Source organism: Sceloporus undulatus, chromosome 4 (assembly GCF_019175285.1).
Source record: "Sceloporus undulatus isolate JIND9_A2432 ecotype Alabama chromosome 4, SceUnd_v1.1, whole genome shotgun sequence".
Taxonomy (NCBI): domain Eukaryota; kingdom Metazoa; phylum Chordata; class Lepidosauria; order Squamata; family Phrynosomatidae; genus Sceloporus; species Sceloporus undulatus.
In genome coordinates this window covers 211,470,484-211,493,077 of record NC_056525.1, presented here as the reverse complement: position 1 = coordinate 211,493,077, position 22,594 = coordinate 211,470,484, and the positions used below count along the sequence as shown (strand labels likewise).

At 39.1% G+C, this 22,594-nt stretch overlaps 1 protein-coding gene across 1 annotated transcript in view; it reads right to left on the bottom strand.

The window, feature by feature from the left end:
• Positions 1-21,053, bottom strand: part of ZC2HC1A (zinc finger C2HC-type containing 1A) — a 38,859-nt gene extending 17,806 nt beyond the window's left edge. Inside the window, exons 1-4 of the mRNA XM_042462179.1 lie at positions 20,904-21,053; positions 1,777-1,853; positions 1,231-1,347; positions 371-512 (exon numbers count right to left, since the gene is read on the bottom strand). Of these exons, the coding sequence (XP_042318113.1) occupies positions 371-512; positions 1,231-1,347; positions 1,777-1,853; positions 20,904-20,910 (343 nt within the window). The 5' untranslated portion in view covers positions 20,911-21,053. The remainder of the gene's footprint in view (positions 1-370; positions 513-1,230; positions 1,348-1,776; positions 1,854-20,903) is intronic.
• Between the last annotated feature and the right edge of the window lie 1,541 nt (positions 21,054-22,594).

Sequence of the window (22,594 nt, the reverse complement as noted above, 5' to 3'; positions counted from 1 at the left end):
ATTATTATTATTATTATTATTATTATTATTATTATTATTATTATTATTATTATTAAAATTCAGGATAGAAAGAAGAAAGCTAGAAGTGGCGGGTGAGATAGTTTAGCTAGCATTGTCTGAAATATTCCTGGCATCCATTTTTCCTGATAGGCTTACTAAACAAATGTAGAAATAGATTTCAGGTACGTATAGAAACATGTATCCCAAAGAAGCATGATAACACATGCCTTTTCATATGCTTTGATCTACATGTTAACCTGTTCATAATCAGATGAAAATAATCAGATGACACAGATGGGTTATGTTTGTCTAAATATTCAGAAGAAGATACCGCAGTTCAAGGACATTTTCAGGCTTTCACACAACATACCAGGATCATATGTAGGTGGTGGTGGTGGTGGAAGTTTTCCTCCTTCTTTAATAACCTGATCAACCCCTTTGGCTGCTCGTATAGCTGCTATGAGTTCTTCATGCTTTCTTCTCCAGTTGGATTGTTTCTTTGGGGGTTCTGGCTATGAAGACAATAGAAATAGCACACATATAATTATAATTTGATCAAGTGCATTATACATAAGTGCTTCAAGCTCTGTATGCAATATTAAAGATAACACCATTAAGTACAATTTATCCCTCTTAAATGAAGTCATATTGCCTCTTGATAGAAGCAGAAAAGTTATATAATCTATATTTAGCTCATTGATAGGGAAGTGGTGATTGGTTATAAAACATTTAATATTTCATGAGACATTCATGAGACATGCATTTGATTTCTAAATAAGGGATGTGCAATAACAGTATCTCCTGCTTTTGTTCAGAGTTGAGGGGTAGATATTGCTGCTTTAAGAGCTAAGAACACATCTGGTTATACATTTCTCAAATTTCTTCTCTCATTCACTTATTTATTTAAGAGTATTTAAACCCTGTTCTTCAGTCAGTGGAATCTACTTCTGAGTTAAATTTAGAGTGAATGATGCCTAACTGCATAATTAACATCCAATATGAATCATTCTAGATATACTATGTACAACTAGAATCTTAATGAAAATGTAGATTTAGAGAAAAATGTATAACCTTTAAAGCAATTACCTACTCCTACTGGGTTAATTATCAACCATGCCTGCTATGAACAAATACCTGAAGACATAGCATATTTTTAATCAGTAACTAAGTGACATGCCCACTGAAAGACAGCTGTCAAAAATAGTGATATTATAACATGCACGCACATACCCGTGGTTTCAGAGGTTTTACAGTAGAAATATCAGTTCCCTCAGCTCTCTGTCTGCTGGAGTCAAATGTTTTTCTTTTTCTAGCAGCACTTTTTTGGCAAATGGGAACATGTTTCCGCTGCAAATAAAAAGAGAAAAAAGTGTTAACATTTACTTTTGGAAATAGTTTCCCTTCTTTATTAAAAAGAAAAAGAAAAAAAGCAGGGAGACCTGAGAGAGTAAACTATCACTCAGAGATGAGATACAGGGAAGGTTACTATTCTGAAAACAAAAACATCAGTTGCTGTTCTAGCATGCAATCCCAGGCATATAAATAAGGATGCAATTACCTTGCTAGTCAGCTGCTTTCACGGCATGAGTAATTAACTCTAACCTAATTGAATAATAATTCATTCCCAAACAATTCTGAGTAAGAACATATACTGTATGCTTGAATTGGTGACACTGGGAAATTGGATAATTTGGTTACCGCAGTGTAGAACAGCTTCACTTTCAAGAAGCTGAATACATCTCACTCTTATTTTCAGTCACCTGATTTTGTACTTACTAATGCATTTGGAAAAAAGGTCCTTCCACAAATTTTGCATGGTAACAAATCTTCCGGTCGTTCCACACTTTCATCATCTTAAAAGAAATACACACATATGGATTGTGTCAATATAATTTCTGTTTTTCATTTCTTAGGCCACAGAAGTTAGTTTGCTTTTATTTAATTTCAACATACCTACAAGAGGAATGATGACATAAAAACTGCAATAATTATGCAGCATCTTCATGAGTTTTACTCATATCTATGCCTAAAATGCTCCACATTTCTACCCAAACATGCAAAGCCTCCTCCTGTTCCTGTGGGTAACGGTAGAATAAATCTACCATCCTTAGGGATCGGAATACTGACTGGGGTAGTGCTCTTAACATTCAAATCCCTTATACTGGGTGAACCAATGACTAAAAGACAGCACTTGTGTGTAAACATTTTGCAAAACCTAAACAATGAAACAAATAAATCAGTAGACCTCATCCATTTTCTCTTCTAAAGCTTTTAGTCATAAACTTAATTTAAAGACTGTGCTAGCAGCAGAAGCACCCTATACTACATTGAGCTGGGGTACATAATCATGTTTTCTCAACTGCACAGCATTCAGATCTTTTTATTCCTTTTAATTAAGGCAGCCTAGGAATGTAACTCCCACCACTGCACCAGATTTCAGTGGTGGTGGGATTGAGTGATGGGGAGGCAAGAGGCCATGCTGCTGCTAATAGTGCTGCTGCTAGGGTTTCCCACGTCAGACAGGATTTTTCTGAGGGGCCAGACAAAATGTGCCAAACAGCTACTGGGCAGCAGTATTAGTAGAGGGTGACACTGGCAGAGGATGTCTCAGAAACAATGGCAGTGGCAACATAGCTAACACCTGTTTATAATGCACAAAAGGAGACATGGTAAACCCCTTTTGAAAGTCTTTTATGTTGAAAATCCTATAATGAGACAATCCAAAATGAAACAAGAGGTAGTGTCAAAAGGTGAGGCTTCCAGACCAGATACAACTCAACAGCAGAGGAAAACTACAAGTAGCACTGTGTCCAATGAGGCAAGTTAACTCAAGCTGAAAGGATGTTCAGTTGTTCTGAAGATTCACAACACATATTATAGGAACATGGAATATGGGAAGCATGAATTGAGGGAAACTAGTTGTAATAAAACAAGAAATGAAATGCATAACGATTCCAATATTTGAGATGAGTGAGCTAAGGTGGACAGGAATTAGATATTTTGAATTACAAAATCACACAATGTTTCATGCAGGACATGGAAATCTAAGAAGAAATGGAGTGGTATTAATAGTGAGGAGAGATGCAGCAAAAGCAGTCAAAGGATATAATGCAAAATCTGATGAACTATTCAGGGGAAAACATCTATAATCATAATCCATGTTTATGCTCCAACTACAGAGGTAGAAGGCAAGAAATTGAAAGTTTCTGTGCTGGAGTCCAGGAAAAAATTGATCACACACCAAAACAGAACTTCTTGTTAATCATACGTGACTAAAATGCAAAAACAAGAAACAGAGCAGAATCAAATATTGTAGGAAGATTCGTCTTAGGAACAAGTAATGAATCATGAGAGTGACTGATGAAATTTTGGGAGGGCAACAGTGTGTTCATCGCAGACACATTATTATTCAAGTAACCAAAGAGCTGACTGTATACATGGACATAAGCTGATGATTAAGATAGAAATCAAATAGATCAGTAGTTGTTAATCTTTTTTTTTTTAAACAGGGACGCCCTTTAAATATCTTTTGCTGCCATGAACCCCAAGATTTAACTCAAAATTTAAAACTCTAAAGTGCACGAAATACATATGGAAAGCTTAACTCCCTCCTCCTCACATTAAACCTGATTCTTTTGCTGTTGTTGTTTTTCTAGTGTTGCAGATAATTAGCTCTTTTCTTCTATAAAGGAACTTCTTTATATTGGTTTTTCATTTTAAAGAACAGATAAATAATAGAAAATACCAGTACTGTAACCAATGGCTTTAAGAAATCTCTTTAGAAATTAGTGAACATAATGTTCTCTTGATAAAGAGCAAAAAAGAATGAATGAATGAATGAATGAACATACTTTGAGGAGTTATCTTCAAGTTAGAAAGAGAGTACAGGTACTTTTTTTAGTAAATAAAGGTGAGTCATCTCATCTACAAAGCACTGTGTTTCTTCAAAGACACCAACACCCTCTATCCCATCACAGTCAGCTAAAATTAGCATTTTGTACTACCTTAATAACTAAGGCGGGATACAGACCGCCCCTTTGAGACGGTCTGCACCCGCTTCTTTCCCATCCGGATTGAGGCCTGGGCATCTGCAGCGGCAGCCCCAGAGGCCCAAATCCGCCGCTTCTCCAGGACTTGGGGAAGTGGCAAAGCGCCGCTTCCCCATGGCCTGGAAAGGGGTGTCCTTGGGGCTTCATACCCCAAGAACACCCCGACAGCTGCGGGGAAGGGGAGAAAGGGGCCGCTTGGCCCCTTTCTCTTCCGCATGGCTGGTGCGGCCATGTAAAGGCTGCACCAGCAATGCATGTGGCAGAAAGGAGTTCCATTTCGGAGCGCCTTCCTGCAACGCTGAAAGGGCGCCCAAAGCACCCTGCAGCATTGTGGGGATGTCATGTCCGGCTGCGCCATTTGGCTGTGGCGCAGCCGTGATGTCATAATGGCAGCACTCGTGTATACAGGGCGCTGCCATTATCACACCACCGCAAAGTGCTAGGGTTGTGGGGTGTGCGGTGGCGCCATCCTCGGGCAACCCTAGCATGTATTCAGGTTGGTGCAAAGCACCGGTCTGGAAAGCGCATAAGGTTACTAAACATTTAGTCTTTCCAAGACTAAATGACATAAGAGCTGTAGTGCTGAGTCAGCTCCTCCCTGCCTCAAGTTCCACACTTTATCTTGCACCTTTTTTCTCTCTGAACTTTCCCATTATTGGAAATAAAGGATTTACTCCCAAATAAGTAAAAAAGGAATTGCAGGCTTAGCCTTAATCAAGGGAGAAGGCAGCAAGCCAGGCAGCACACTCACCAAGGCAATGTCTACCACCCATCCATCATCCTCTGAAAAATTGTGAGAGGATGGGGAACTGGAGAAGGGTGATTGACATCCTGCCCGCTGAGGCCAACCCCTTTTTCCCTGCTTCCCCCTCCCAACTCTAGTTCCCTATTTTCTTTTTCTTTTTTATCCCACCTGCCTCCCTTCACTTCCTTCATGAGGAGGGTTTTGAAGTCAACTCCCACTCCTGCATTTTCTATGTTGCCCAGGAGTTAAAGAGAAACTATGTGTGGAGCATGGGCAGAGAAGGGAGGAGAGGGAGACTGAGAGGAGCACATCCACACCAGCCACTGAGAATGAAGGGCTATGAAAATGGGCACTGTCATCACCACTTGTTCTCTTGCCCACTGCCATGTGCCTCAGGGCAGCACCATGATGGAGGGCAAAGGCACAGGCAGCATCTTCTTCCCCCTTGCCCTCAGATGGATGCCATCCTAGAGACTAGGGCCAGGGACTGACAGAGAGGAGTTGTGAAGTCATTGGGAGGCAGGCTCTTGCTCAGCATCTCTATCCATTGGTTTGTTTCCCAGAGGCCAAGGGAGGAAGCAAGGGTCACTGATGTCACACAGGAGAGCCAAGCACATGCGCAGGTGCTTTCTGTTCACTACACAGTTCCCTGAACTAGGAATGGTCTCTTTCTTTCCTTCATGGATCCCCTGTGAGGACATTGTAGCCTCCTGCAAGGTCTGTGGCCCACAGGTTAAGAACTGCTGAAATAGATGACATAATCAGTAACAGCAGATTGTGGCACAGACCATTAACAGCTAATATCAAAAAGCTAAACCACCCATCATGTCAATACAATACAATACAACCTGAATAATTATAGAGGATTGGACCGGATGGCCCTTGTGGTCTCTTCCAATTCTATAATTCTATGATTTTATGAATATCCCCGTTGAATGTAAAGATAATGTAAAAAAAGAAAAACAAAATAGATTTGCACTTAAGCCTAATTGACCAAGAGTCAGAAGAATGTTGGACTGAAGCCAGGGACATTATCAGGAAGGAATACAAAAAGACACTATGTGCAGCCAAAAAAACAAACAAAAGAGAAGTCTTAATGATGACAGATGAAAGTCTTCAAGCAGATGAGAAGTCAATGTTAAAAGGAGAGGGAAATAGAGTTCAGAACCCTGAATGCAACTGTTCAGTGACTAATGCACAGGGATAAAAAAGAACTACTATGGGATCAAACAGACTGGCCATTCCAGCCCCAATCGAGCCCTGAGTGACTGGACACCGCAGTCCTGAGGCCAGTGCTCCCATGGTTCAAAACGGACCGCCAGAAAGCCGCACGTCTAGCATATAAATGCTGACCATACCTGCAAGGCTCTTCTTATGTTCTTAAACCAGAAAAATTACTTAACAAGATAATTATACTATAATTGTTCAGAGAGTCTGAGCATTTGCTCTGGCTCCACATTTTCAAAGCAAAATGAGTAAACTAAGGCAACACTGTGAAAAAAAATACACTATGCAAAACTCAAGCCAGACTTTCCTTAATGTAAAGGAAGAAAGAAGTTCTTACATTTGCCTTCCTAATTAGGTAATTCATGAATGGTCCCCCCCCCCCCGCCTCCACAATAAACAGTTGATCATAAATTAATCATATACTAGTAGTAATATAGGAAAAACAAACTTCATCCTTTCACTGAACTAAATGAATACTAATGACGCTCAACAGATACAGTTATAATTGTTACTGGTTCATGGCAAGATGGTGACAGAATACTGTACTTCACAGAATTGTTGTTGCCTACCTTCAAGTCATAAATCAGACTTATAGAGACCCTAAGGCAAATCTATCACGTGGTTTTCTTGGCAAGATTTATTCAGCCTTTGCCTTTCTCTGAGGCTGAGTGTGACTTGTCCAAGGTCAACCAGTGATATTTCATGGCTGAGCAGGGATTCATAATCCAATGATCAAACCACTACACCATGCTGGCTCTCTCAACAATTAATGTTCCATAGTTGCAACAAGAGCAGTACTATATTACCTTTCACTTTTCCTGTTCCTTAACTATTACTCTTGGTAGATGGCCAACTGATTGCAGGTACAGTATATTTCCCAAGAACCAGTAATCTTTTAGGCAGCTGGATATTTCTTTTGTACTAGAAAGAAAAATATCTTGATCTTAGAAGAGACAATATTTTCTAACCCTTTCTATTAGGACTCTTTGTCAATGGCATTTTGATACAGTGCATACAACAGGGTATCAGAAAGGGAAACTGTGTTTTCTCATACTCTGGGGAACCTCAGGCTGTCAAACTGCCAGCTACAGGATCTTCTCCTTCCAGAATGTTCCTTCTTTCCTCCTTGCACATTCCAATTTAGTAATATTTAGTTGCTTCATTGAAAACATTACACTCCATAGAAGAATAAGAGTTTTCCATATGTTTGGTATAAATTTCTATTATCCACTGAAACACACAAACTTACATTCGAAATACAGATTAACAACAACTTGGATCCAGACTTAATTAGTTCTACTTTGGACAAACTATTTTGGTTAATGTGGAAAGTCAGTCAAAATGAGAGCCCCAATGATTTCACTAGGATCTACCTACAGCTAAGTTGAATTAAAAACAGTCCAACATCTTTAAATACAGTCCAACATCTGAGTTTAAAAAGACCAAGAGAAACCAATCAATACAAAATGCACAACTTCCAAATAACAAATACATTCTTAAGTAAGAAATCTAAACAATGGTTTGGGCTGATAAGAATCTTAACATTCTTTCTAAAATATAACAGAACCACTCTCAACTATTAAACAAGGTATACAAATAGTTTTACAGAATAGTCTACTTTTGTGCTGTCTCTTTAAAAATATACATTTGATCAATCAATTACCTATGGAAAAATATGTTTTCTTTCTGATTAATTTGTTGAGAATGACTTTAATCCTTTATCTTTTCAAAATGTATCTTCAGTTAAAATAAACTGATTATTCAGATAACAAGATCTTGTGTACTTGTGAGAAAATTGAGTTGCAGCATCTCATAAGACACATGGCCAATTTGTAGCCTCCTCAAAGCTGGTGGACTGCAGTTCCTATCTTCCCTCACCTCTGTCTATGTTGGGTGTGGTTGTTGGGTGTTGCTACAAGTCTGAAAAGCTACAGCATACCTACCCCATTAGCAAGTCCTTATTCAAAATGAATGAGAGACTATGCTGTCAAACAGACTATGAATAGGCAAAGGTCTTTCAATCCAGGTCAGCACTTCATACCATAGTATATAATCAGAGTTGATAACTTATCTCTTTAACAAGAATAAGCAACAAGTATTGTTTTTATAGTTTATGCAGTACAGTTGGCCCTCCTTATATACAGTTTTTTTTTATCCACGGATTCAAACATCCACAGCTTGAAAATATTTTTTAAAAAACGTATAAATTCCAATTAGCAAACCTTAATTTTGCCATTTTACAGAAAGGACACCATTTTGCTGTGCCATTATATTTAATGAGACTTGAGCAGCCACAGATTTTCTTATCCACGGAGGATCTTGGAACCAAACCCCAGTGGATAACAAGGACCCACTGTATGCATGAAAATTTACAGAATACAAAATGATATACTGCTACCCTGTGAGAACAATAGGTGAAGGGGACAGAAATGGAGAAACAAACAAAGGGAATTATTACAGCAATGACTATAACTATGTATGCCTTCTAGATGCACACAGAGGTCTCCTACTGCAAGTAATCCCTGGTATGCTGTGGGTGTGTATAGCCAAATCAGATCTCCTTCCACAGGAACAATGAGCTGGATGGTGCCCCTTTTATTTTCAACAGATGCAGTAAGAAAAAACCAAAGGTCTAAAAGGAACTGTTCTCAAACATTCAAAGAACAACCACTACAGTACTTACTCCTATCAGTTTTGTGCAACATCGATTAACTATTTATCACATTTTTTTTTAAAAAAAAATCTTGTTGTCTTAGAGAAGGAACTATATGGTTGACATTACAGAAATACACTGTGTTAAAAAGCACTGACCTGGTATTTTCTATGTACTTTTTGTTTATATATCCCTGTGTTAGAAGCTGAAGAGCCAGAAGACCATAAATAATCATTTATGTTAAAACATAGGTAACAAATAATCTGAGTCTACCAATTCTTCCATCATTAGCATGATACTTGGAAGTAAGAAAGACCATTTATTGCAGAAAAAGGACCACCTTACCTATCATAACTTGAAAACAGATGCTCTTTTACCAGGAGAGAAATTTAAGGCTAAGCTAGGCACTATCAAATGGGATACTTAATATTATGTGTAGCAGATCTGCATGTTATTGTTACTTTCTCAAACCACAGACTTTCTGGTTACCTAGATCAACGGTCCTCTTGCTTCAACAAATGCTCTGTATAATTAAAAAGAGTGGCCCTAAAACTGGAAAAGCTCAAACAGATTTTATTACCCAGGGAAAATTGTTATACCTTTCCTGTAAATTTAATTAGTTCATTCTATAGACATATATTTTAAAAATTGGCATTTTATATAAAAATAACATTAATCATGAAGTGAAGCTCATTTTTGTCAGTGTCTCCACTATCAACAGTAAGAAACTGCATTAATTTCATGATAAACTAAGCTTTAAACATATTTTTAAAACACACGAATACCTTACAGAGCAGGAAGTCTCTAAAGAGAAAACTAAAATGAGGTAAGCCATTAAAATAGTAATGATTGAAGGCAAAACTGCTTAAGGGATTTCTACCACAAGCTAGTCCAATTACCTGTGTTTCTTAAACAGGATTAAAATCCCTCCCTGTTGTGCTACCATCTTTTAAAGATTAGTTCTATTTTGAGTTATTTTTTACCCAGTAAAAACTGCCATGTTTTATGGGAGTCACAAGCAGCTCTGCTTAAATTTACAAGCTAAGCTTTACTTAGCTGGCAATGCCATTCCAACTCATAAAGTTTTAAAAAATATTTTAAAGAGTGCCATGTCCAGTGAGAAGTTCTTTCCAAAGTCATTCTCTGAGAATTTGACTACCACTTCTGTAGCAAAAAATATTTAGAACTATTTTCCACTGCAGCATTCTGGATAATGGGAATGTTTAATCCAATAAAGAAATATGGAATATAGAATAGTAGCCATATCTTGTATAACTTTAGTATACCTATCACAGTAATAACATTTTGGAACCTACTATGAAACAGCAAACAGAAAAGTTCAAAATTAAGAAAATATGGAAGAACAGTGAAGCAAACTCAACACTTCTGTTCAACTCAACTTCCGCAATGGCAAACCAACTCTGAAGAAACTTGCCAAGAAAACCCTATGATAGGTTTGTGTTAGGGTCACCATACGTCAAAAATGACTTGTAGGCACACAACAATAAGGTATACATCACATTTTTGTGCTATTTAGCTATGAAATTCATGGGGTTAGTGTTGACAGCAACCTGAAGGCACACACACGCACAAAAATTGATATAATTTCTTTGAGCAACAGTTCTGAAAAACCAAAAACATTTTTTCTTCTTCTCCATTTCATTTTTATGAGGATGGTAGTATATAGTGGTTCCTCCAGATCTGGTGGGGTTAGGGGTGAAGGTCCCCCATGAATGTGGAAAAACTGCAAATAAAAAAAACCAACACTATTCTTTTTACCTAAAGAATTTCCAGTGCAACTCTATGGTCAACATCTGCCAGACGTTGATCACCGAAACATGCTGGAGGACCTACAAATGCCTACAGAAGTGTTTTCTCAATGGAAAAGACAATAATGTTTGGTACAGTGGAAGACAGTAGGAAAAGAGGGCAACGGCATTACAGGTGAATTGATTCATTCAAGGAAACCAGTTCCGGGACTCTTGGAGATCTCTCATTCATAGGGTCACAAGTCAAAGTCGACTTGATGGCAAATAATAATAATAATAAAATGACTCAAGTTCATTTGGTTCTTTTCCACATTGGCTATAGCACATTTAGCAAATCTATCATAAATTTTAAGGGGACAAACTGCTGTCAATTATTTTTAAAAAAGTCTGGGGCACACTGGGTTTGCATGACTACATGAGGCCATTCTTTGCTCACTCCTTCACAGAAAGAAATCTTATTGCTATGTACCATCACTGCTGGATACTTCCCATCCTATTTCATAGCTATCTTGAATGAACCAATGTCCTTATAAAAAGCTCATGCAAATCCGTTATTTACCTAAGAACCAAGTAGCCTTTACAAGCAACAAAACAGGGCAAAAATGTTTAGAGAAATGAATCTTCCAAGGCTTGGCACAAAGCAAGACTGTCTTACAAAATAAGAAAGTTTTCTCTTTGACACTGATAGTGTTAAAGAGTTACATGAAGAACTCATTATGACAAAACAATATATAATATGGAGGCAAAAACTATTAAGAAGTTCTCAGACAAAACAATGCTCTAACCTACTACACAAACTCTGTGGAGTCTAGCATCAGACACAAACTCAGTGAGTGACCATGGTAATTCTTTGGCCCTCGAGATGTTTTTGACTACAACTGTCACACCCTTAGAATATGCTGACTGCAACGTCAAGGAACTGGTGTCTAAGAATTTGGAGGGCCAAACATTTCCCATCCTTCTTTCTCATCATCAAACAAGACTGTCCCCAAGAGTCTTTTGAGGAAAGACTACAACAGGAATTTTAACTAACTTCGTATAATAAATATTTTGCATTGTATTTGGAAGCCAAAGACTGAGTTTTGTTGTGACTAAATGCACTGAAATAAGGATCTGTAACTGAAATACTTTAGCCTCACCAAAATACATCTCTGTACATCTGAAAGGATCCTCCATTCTGCCAAAACCTGTTTCCTCCCCCCTACTCAGTTTACCGGTTCGTTTAAAACGAAAATGTTTGCATATGTATGTTTGGGGTACATATACTAGAAAGGGAAAGATCAGGAAGGAGATGAGGGAACATTTGTACTCAAGTTGACAAGTTCTCTCCTGGACCTCAATATTATTAGCCCTGATGAAAAATTTCACTGCCTTGTTCACTGACATAGTAAGGGAAAGTCATACTAGATGTCACATGCTGCTTGAGATGAGCTCTACAACCCATACTGGCCATTGTTCAAGTCCCGAGACCAACAGCCAAGCACAGCATGAGTATTTCTGCTCATCCTCCTGGGGCTGCTGGTAACAACAACAGAGGAGTATGCCATTCTCGAGTATGTATGTCAGGATATTCATCCGTCTATGAAAATGGGTATGGGTGAGGGGCAGGAAAAGAGTAGAGTGGGTCCATTCCTGGAATATAAAAATTGTGTATGTGTTGATTCAGTATAAAAGTGTCAAGAAATAAATAGATGAATATCTATGTAATAACCCAAAGTTAGAAAACTACAATAGTATATGTGTGTAATACACAGTCCAGCAAGTATGATGGTCTGTTGGATCAGATGCATTTTGTCATTTTCATCTTCATTGGTAGCCAATATTACAGGTTTTTCCCCCGTTCTTTCTATCAGGCTATACAAAGCACATCAGTGTAAAATTCCTTGGAAAATAGGAACAAACATGTCTTCAGCCTTCACCATCCATAACCCAGACAAGGAATGGAAATCATATGCTCCACAAATTCTGCAGCCATAGCTAGGAGAGCAGATGGTGAAAAATGATGGAAGCCATAGTTCAACAACATAGGCATAGTCAGGCCGTCTTGAATCCCATTTTGGGAGAAAGGTAGGATATAAATCCCATGATTAAATTAAAAAATAAAAATAAAACAACTGAATGGCTACATAAGACCCATCCTGACTAGACTGTGACAATATTATCTCAATTTCTTAAGTGATCTGTTTTGTATGGATTCTGAAATTAACCATCCATTAAGAAGCCAAGCCCTCCCTCCAGTCCATCTCCCCTGATCCAGGCCTCGGAGGTAGAGAAGAACTGCTGGCCCTCATCCCCTTCCCCTCCACCACTCCCTTCTCCTTTTGAGTCGTGTCTTTTTAGATTGTAAGCCTGAGGGCAGGGAACCGTCCAATTAAAAAGATCGTATGTACAGCGCTATGTAAATTTACAGCGCTTTATAAATAAAGGTTAATAATAATAATAATAATAATAATAATAATAATAATAATAATCTCTAGCATGAATTTTCAGATTTTCTTTTACACAAGGCTTTCGGCATTACTATTTCCTTTCTGTAAGATGGATAAATGTATGTGATAACATGCAGCTAAGTTAATTATGGCTTCTTGTTAGTGCTTGATGCTTCTGAGACAACTGTAGATCAGACTGGATTATACAAGAGTGGATATATTCCTTGGTAGCAGCTATACCCTTAGATCCAACTGGGCTCTATGCTATTATATCCAGGTGCCACCATTAGGGATTGCCCAGATTCTAGTTTGTGACCTTGGACAAGTCACACTCTCTCAGCCTTAAAGGAAAGCAAAGTCAAAGCAAATCTTTTAACAAATCTTAACAAGAAAACCCTATGATAGGTTCACCTTAGGGATGCCATAAATTGGAAACAAGGACACAACAACAGCAAGTAAACAGAATTTACAGACTGATCACCCAGTAATATAGGAGTATTTGCTTTAAAATGTTTAATACTTTTACTAGATCCTTGGTAAGGACTATTAATTGTAGTACAGTATGTTGTTGTGTGCCTTCAAGTCATTTCCGACTTATGGCAACCCTAAGATGAATCTATCATGGGTTTTTCTTGGCAAGTTTCTTCAGAGTGGCTTTGTCATCGCCAGCCCCTGAGGCTGAGTGTGTGTGACTTGTCCAAGGTTACCCAGTGGGTTTCCATGGCCATAGTACATGGAATGTAGTATGATGGTATGATTGAAGTTATTTCATTATATCAGCTTTTGAACAAATGAAAAAGAGTAAGGACCTGAACAGAGAGGCCAAAATAAAGCTGCTTTGGGTCACTATGGAGGTATGCTGTTTAAATGACACATGCACCTTAAGAGGCCAGAAGCTGCGCTAAAGCTATGCTCTAGTCCTTAGGACTAGACCGTGGCTTTGGTGCAGCTTCCAGCCTCTTAGGATGCCTGCATCATTTAAACAGCAAACCTCCAAAGTGGCATGAAGCAGCTTTATTTTGGCCTGTCTGTTTGGGCCCATAGATAGGTTCCATAAAAGAGCCATAGTCAGATATGCTGGAAGCCTCTGTGTCTCTGTTTGGTATGCATATATTATCTTTATTATTTCTTTTTAGCTTTGTTGTTAGTTAGATATGCTTTTTCCTTGTATGTTTTTAAGATATGGAAAGTCAGTGTTTATTTGTTTTGTTGTCATAATAAAAATATATATTTTAAAGGAACAGCCTTTGTATATGAAGTCGAAGGCTTTCATGGCCAGCATCCATAGTTTTTTGTGGTTTTTTGGGGCTATGTGGCCATGTTCTAGAAGAGTTTCTTCCTGATGTTTCGCCAGAATCTGCCAGCCTCAGATGCTGGCGAAACGTAAGGAAGAAACTCTTTTAGAACATGGCCACATAGCCCGAAAAAACCACAAAAAAAGCCTTTGTATATTCCAATTTTGAAGTCAAAAACACACAAAAAAGCTTTGAAGAACAACTTGCTGATACAGCCTTAGTTGTAGTAGCCCTTAGTCCTGCTACTTCCATGTCCTTGGTGAGAACAGATAATGTATGTACGCACTGATAAATCTGTGTGCATGCACATGTATGTGCACATGTGAAAAATGTACCTTAATTTGCCCATAATACATAATGCAAAGGAATGTATCAACATCTGTTTTTCTTATTGAACATTTATTCTGAACCAAAACATTTCTTTTAGCTTTTGTTCTAGTCTGGACTTAATAGAGATTTTGAAACAATGCTTTGGTTTTTGTTCCCATCTGAAAAGGAAAATCTTTGACTTCCCACTTAAATTTAAACTCAAGCAGCAACTGAGAGATTACCTTGACTGAGAAGGTGCAACACTGTCTAATACCAAACAGGAGCACAACCTGACTTTGTAAAACTCAGATGAAAGTTTTAATAAGAGTCCCAGCATGTACAAACTAAGACAATAGTTCACTTAACAATTAAACAACAGTTCATTAAACTTTTCACTGTTATTATTTGTTTGTTTCAATCGTAAACTTTATTCCAAGTATTTATTCTTTATTCATGACTAAGGTTTTTTTTTTTTGTTTTGTTTTGTGAATGGATGTGTAGTGTGAGGAACATTTTGGGCTCAACTTGGAAATATGAAACATGTGCAAACTTTTTAGGTATCGGTTAAGTCACCCTTAACTAGAATTACAAAATCTGCAATATTCCAAAATTGTCAAGAATATTTCATGAGCAGCTGAGATAGTGACATCTCTGCTTTCAGATGGGTTAATACACACACACTTTGTTTCATGCATAAAATTATTTAAAAACAGTGTGAATAAAATTATATTCAGGCTACGTGTAGAAGGTATGTACAAAGCATAAAAGAATCTCATGTTCAGACATGGGTCCCATATCTAAGATATCTCATTAGGTATATGCAAATATTCCAAAATCTGAAAAATTTCTAAAATTCAAAACTGGTCCCAAGCATTTTGGCTAAAGGAGACTAAACCTTTAATCTACAACTGTGGAAATATTCAAAGAGATAGTTATGTTAGTCTTAGCAGAAAAAAAGTCATAAAAGAACCAGGAGCACCTGAGAGGAAGAGAGGAAGAGATTTCTATCATCTAGCAAATAAGAGAAATGCCTTCTTTCCAGCTACAGTGGGCCCTTGGTTCCTATTTACCTATTTTAAAAAATATTTTCAAGCTGTGGATGATTGAATCCATGGATACAGAGGGTGAACTGTATCTATGATTACTGGATACCTTTATGTTTTTTGAGTATTATACAATGTAGAACAGCTATAGAAAGGTATTCCTTTTGCATTACTACAGATTTCATCACACACTTACAAATTAATAGTAGGAACCAAAATGAAGAAAGCAAAAACACTAAGGCTGTCTACCAAAGGAAAGAAACCCTTAACTTGCAATCCTAACCATGCTTCTCTTGGAACAGGTCTCACTGAACTCTGAGAAGCTTAAAGAACATCTGAATACAAAGACACAGGACTGCAATGTTACAGCAATTAAAGTTGCAGACATATGCCCATGCACAAGATCAATACATTCAATAGATCTGAAGAGAGAGAAAAAAAATAGTACGTTTTCTAGTTCATGCTACTAGGAATTACACCCTACTGAGTTTAATAGGGCTTAAACCATGGGAACCTTCCAAACTGTGTCCTACGTAGAAATGCCCAGTGTGACTGCATTCATGAGTGTGGTGGACTAGTCAGTCATTTCAAGGCTACATAGAATAATCTAAAATTCAGAGCAATGACTATCAATGATGACGACATGCAAAAAAACTGTAACTGTTCGGAGAAATGTGCCAGTATTCTTCCAGCATAACAAGAGTCTCTACTCTCAGAGAGTTATTAACTATGCACCAGTGACTATCTGCATTACTTCTCTTGCTTTTCTCTGCTCCTAGTCAAACATTCTTACTACAAATAATTTTAAAACTCATGTTTGTTTACCCCCAACACCAATCTCTACAAAGTAATAATTTGGAAACATATTTTCTTTATACATTTGAACCTATACCTAAATCTTTATCTGACCTATAGTTTTGAACAAGATACTACAGGCTGAGTCTCCCTTAGCTGAAATGCTTGAGACCAGAAGTGTTTTGGATTTTTTCAGATTCTGGAATATTTGTATATACTTACTGAGATATCTTGGAGATGGGGCCCAATTCTAAACATCAAATAAATTTATGTTTCATATACACCTTATAGTGTGACGGTAATTTTATATTCAATGTTTAAATAATTTTGTAGATGAAACCAAGTTTGTGTATACTGAACTACCAGAAAGCAAAAGTGTCGCCATCTCAGCTACCCATATGGACAATATTGGATTATTTCACAATACCAGATAAGGGACACTTCAAACTGTACCAGAAGCACTTCTATGTCTTAGGCAGAATTCCTCTATGCATTTTCCTGCAGTAAGCCCCAATGAATTCCGTGAGAATTACTTCTGAATTACATGTACAGGATTGCATTTTTAAAGACGACGACTACAATACCTCAGAGTATGTTAACTTCAATGGGCTTTAAACAATATGGATTTCAGAAGGATATGATCCCGAAATTTCATTTTATTTTCCCTCTAGAAGTAAGCTGCTCAGCTTTAGTTATTTCAGTTTTTCTTCATCAACATTACCCCTTCCTCTTCTATAACTTGTCAATATCAGAATAGGATTTGTTCCCTGTGACTGTTATAGGACAGAAAAAAGGAGGACCAACGCAACACAAATAATAAAACAGATGATGATAAAGCAGTCCAAACAATGCTGTCATCCTCAGAACGTCAGCTGCCCAAAGCAAAAAAAGAAATAAATGAGTATTTTGTTGGCCAGATGTGACAAGAATGCTGACCACATGAACAGAAGGATCTAATATACATGAAATATTTTAAACCGCATATGGCACAAGAATGCTATGCTACTTGAACTAGCACAGCCAAAACTAGCCATACAAGGTCATTGCTCTGGAATGAGATAACACTGATGTGGAAAGAGAAGTCGGCCAAACCTTACTCCACCAAAGGGGAGAATGTCTGAACCAGCAAAGAACTCCTTCCAAGTTTAGGCCTTTCTCCCCAAGTAACATTGAAATCACTTTTACCATTACATTTTCTGCATCTGTAATTGAAATACTGTATAAAACCTGCACTGACTAGAATGTGGGATTCCAACAAAAATGGATCTCTCAGCATCTGTTTGCCAATACTCATATCGAATACATTCCAGATCAAAACAGACAAACACACACACACACGACCCTCACCAGATTGCTAGCATCATAGTTCTTTAAAATCATTTCCAAGCAGCTTCCTCCCCTCTTATCAAACTGCTTCTTGAAACAGCTCAAGAAGCTTGCAGAGAGTTGCATTAAAAAATCTGAAACATAGAAATCTGAATAGTTTAGGGAATTAAAAAAATACATATGCGAGTGCATGTGTACACACATGGTCAGCCCTCCATATCCATGGATTTTCTATCCACTGCTTGAAAAATATTTTCAAAATAAATAATTTCCAGCAAGAAAACCTTGATTTTGCCACCAGGGAAACCATTTTACTACCCTATTGTATTTAACAGGACTAGAGCATCCACAGATTTTGGAATCCACAGAAAGCCCTAGACCCAAACAAGGGCCCACTGTACCAACTATTATTATTATTATTATTATTATTATTATTATTATTATTATTCTGCAACTGATAATGCCTATCAAAGCAAATCCTTTTGCAAAACAAAAAAAAAGCCTCTTGTTTGGCTATCCACCTCCCATTCCTCCACTCTTGACATTTCTGGAAAATTCAATTTCAAACACACAAAGAGAGATAAAGAGACATGGGTTGAGAGGTAAGAATCCTCCTGCCATCTTTATTTTATCCCACCCCTCTGCACAACGCAATTGGGGCGGCTTACAACATTAAAATGTACATTCATAAAAACAAAACAAACAGCTTCATTTATGTGCTGCTTCATACTGAACTAACAGTGTCTAAGCTGTTTACAACTGTAAGCTAATTGCCTCCAACAATATGGGTACTCATTTTAGAGACCTCAGAAGGATGCAAGCCTGAGTCAAGCTTGAGCCCTTTCGCTGGTACTGAACTTGCAACCTTATGGTTTTGAGTGAGTGGCTGCAGTACAGGCATTTTAACCACTGCGCCACCAGGGCTCTTCATAATATAACCCCCGAAGCCCTTCCCCCTTAAAATACCACCAATTACAATTTAAAACACAATTAAAACTCTAGCAGCAATAACAATAACAACAACCAGTGGCTGTAAATTAGAGAAAAATGGGTTACGTTTTCTTTTTGGTGGTTGGGTATCTATTCAGGAAAGGCCTACCGGAAGAGATCTGTCTTCACGGCTTGGTACCAACTTCGGTTGATACACCAACTGCATCCCTACCTGAACCAAAAGGACCTTGAAGCAGTAGTACATGCTTTAGCCTGCATTTCTCTTGTCTTGATTTCTGTAATGCGCTCTACACGGAGCTACCCTTGTACCAAGTCCGGAAGCTTCAATTAGTTCAAAATATGGTAGACAAACTGGTCACCGGTTCATCAAGGTTTGATGACATAACTCCAATTTTAAAAGATCTTCACTGGCTGCCAATTAGCTTCTGGGTGCAATACAAAGTGTTGGTTATTACTCTTAAAGCCCTACATGGCTTGGGTCCGAGTTACTTGCAGGAACGCCTCTCCCTACATAATCCGCCCCGCACTCTTATAACGTTGGGTGGGGAAGCATTTGTTGGAATCACACACAATCAGACTAACTTCCACTTCCCAGAAAGACTTTACTGCAACTGCTCCAAAACTCTGGAAGAGTCTCCCGGAAGAGATCCATCTCACTACCTCCTTGGCGGCCTTTAAGAGGGCAGTTAAGACGGATGTCTTCCGGCAAGTTTACCCACCTGATCTCTTATAAGACATATTCTTCTACCTCTTTGACCTAGATTGAAATATCTTTCTCCTCTTTCACTTTGATAGTAGCGTTTTTAATTGTTACCTATTTTTATATTCTATTGTACTATATTGTGCTGTTTTTATTGTTGTGATTTGTATTTGTATAGTGTATATTGCACTGGGTTGTAATCCCGCCTCGATCCACCTGGGAGAGGCTGGAAAATACAAATAAGATTTTATTATTATTATTATTATTATTATTATTTATAAAAAGCTATTTAAGGTGGTAATATGACGGATCTCGAGGCCGTTCTATAATCTGGGAGCGGTAGCTGAAAAGGCCCTCTGGGAGGTTGCAGACATTTAGGGTTTTAAAGGTCATAGCCAACACCTTGTACTGGGCCTGGAAACGAATAGGCAGCCAGCGAAGTGATCTTAAGATCGGTGTGATAGGGTCCCTTCTGGATGGACCAGAGACCAACCTGGCTGCCATATTCTGGACCAGTTGGAGTTTCCGGAGCAAGCGTGAGGCTAGCCTTTTAAATAACCTTCACAAAACATTAACAATAACTTTGACTTGCAAATAATAACATAACAGATAACACACACAGCCTTATTTTCTAAAAAAAGAAAACCTCTTGAGTCTGAGACACAGCTCTCCTCCCAGGCAATAAATTTTGTTAACATAAAGGAAAGGGTTTAAATTTAACCCCAAACTAAAGATTTGTGCTAACAATAAGGGTGATCCTTTGGTGGGGTGACCAGCAGCCCTAACCTCAAAACAGGGCAAGGCAGCACAAAATGTAGGGCCTTCGAGGAAAAAATGGAGGACATGACCAAATAAAAAGCTAAAAACACTAATATAAATACATATTAATGCATCTTAGTCATGTTCAGAATGGAGGACATTTTGACAGAAGGCTGGAAAGCAAGGCAGGTCCTGGAAAAGGAGGCTCACCCCGTCCTCACCGCAAAGGAGATCAAGGCCCTGCAAAATGTAGGGCATTCAGGGGGGGAAATACAAGCTAAAACATTGATATAAAAATGCAAGCTAAAAGATTAATGGCAAATGCAAGCTAAAGCATTAATATAAAAATATAAATCCATGCTTCTTAGTCATGCTCACAATGGAGGGCGTATTGCAATTCCTCTTGGAGGCTGAAATGTAGGGCAGGTCCTACATCCCTGACCTTAAAGGAGGACAAGGCCTTGCAAAATGTACAAAATGGAGGACATTTGGGAAGAGTCCTCCTGGACAGAGGCTTGAAATGTATGACAGGTCCTGGGAAAACTGAGGACCTCTGCGTCCTCCACAGCAAAGGAGGACAAGGCCCTGCAAGGGAAAAAGAGCTCAAAACCCCATTCCGCCCGGGCACCTCCCTCCCCAAACCAGGCTGCGCACAAAAGGCTGCATCCACACTGGGGACATAACGCGGTTTGGCTCCGCTTTAACTCTCTTTCTGGATGAAGGCTATGGAATTCTCCAACTCCCAGAATTCCATAGCAAAGACCCAGACAGAGAGTTAAAGCGGTACCAAACCGGGCTATTTCCCCAGTGTGGATGCAGCCGCCCCGCCCCATCCCTCTTCGTCCCTCCAGACCTTCCATGGCGCAGCGCCACTGCCGCCCCCTCAGGCTTCTTCAGCTGGGGCTCCTGCTGCTGGCCTCCGCCTCGAGACTCTCGGCTGCTCTAGCAACCGGGCCTCCCCCAACTCCGCCTCCTCCCCGCCGCCAACATCCTCCGCACGGATTGGCTCCTCCTCGGCCTCCGGGAGGGAGGGAGGGCGAAATGGCGGCGAGGGCGGAGGAGGGGCCTAGTGGCTGGGCCTAGGTCGCCCTCCCTTCGCCCCTTCTGCGGCCTCTGGCTTTGGACTGTAGTTGTTGTTGTTGTTCGTCCTCCTCTTCGTCTTCTTGTCATTATTCTTATTCTTTCTCTTCTTCCTCTTCGTCTTCCTCCTCCTCCTTCTCTCTCCTTCTTCTTGAAGCCTCTTCTACCTCTCCTCCTCGTCTTCATCATCTTCTTCTTCTTCCTCTTCTTTTTCCTCCTCCTCCTCTTCTTCAACTTCTTCTTTTCCCCTTCCTCTTCTTCTTTTTCCTCTTCTTCCTCTTCCTCCTCCTTGTTCTTCCTCTTCTACCTCTTCTTTTTCCTCCTTTTCCTCTTCTTTTTCTTCTTTTCCCCTTCTTCTTTTTCCTCCTCTTCTCCTTCTTCCTTTTCTTCCTGAGCATACATGTTTACATATCTAAATTTATGCTTCTTAGTCATGCTCAGGATGCAGGACATTTGGGAATTCATCCTGAGCAGAAGAAGGTTGAAATGTAGGACATGTCCTAGAAAAGGAGGGCCTCTGGTTGCCAGTTCTCCAAGTCAGTTTTGACTTATGGCATCCCCAAGGCAGAGACAGCGAAATGGGGATTTATCACACGGGAGGAATTTCTCTGAATTTCAAATGAAAAGAAAGTGGGGCCAGAACACATTCACAAGAATTCGCTAGTTCAGCAAATTTACGTGAATTCGAATTGCGTTCAAACTGACTTCCCATTGCCCAAAAATAGCTTGCCATTGCCCAAAATTGCATGTGGTAGTCTATCACACAATAACGTTAAGCCCCATGATTGCGTTCGGATTGCCATTGGATTATACTTCCAATTTCCCTCGTCTGATAACGTCCATGGTGGCTCAGCTGTTAAGATGCTGATTCTGTCAATTGCAAGATCAGCAATTCAAGGTCCAAGTGTCGCATGGCAGACTGAGCTCCCATCATTTGCCCTAGTTTCTGCCAACCTAGCAGTTTGAAAGCATGTAAAAAGTGCAATTAGATAAATAGATACCCCTTTGGTGGGAAAGTAGCAGCATTCCCTGCAGTCATACTGGCCACATGACCATGGAGTTGTCTTTGACAGCGCTTGCTCTTCGGCTTAACAATGGAGATGAGCACCATCTCTTACAGTCAGACATGACTTGACAACCTTGTCAAAGGGGAAACCTTTACCTTTTTAAAGTGAAGAAAGATCCAATATGGCCTAGCTATTTGAGTGTCAGACTGTAACTCTGGAGATAAGGGTTCAATTATGGCTCAGCCATGGTAATTTACTGGTGACCTTGGGCAAGTCATGCTCAGTCTTCAGGGAAAGCAACAGCACACCTCTGAACAAATCTTGCCATGAAAACCCCAGGATAGGTTCACCTCAGGGGCAACCATAAGTCGGAAATGACTTGAATTGGATGACAGAATTGGGAGCATACTTATCAAATTTGCAGATGATACCAAATTAGGGGGAATAGCTAATACCC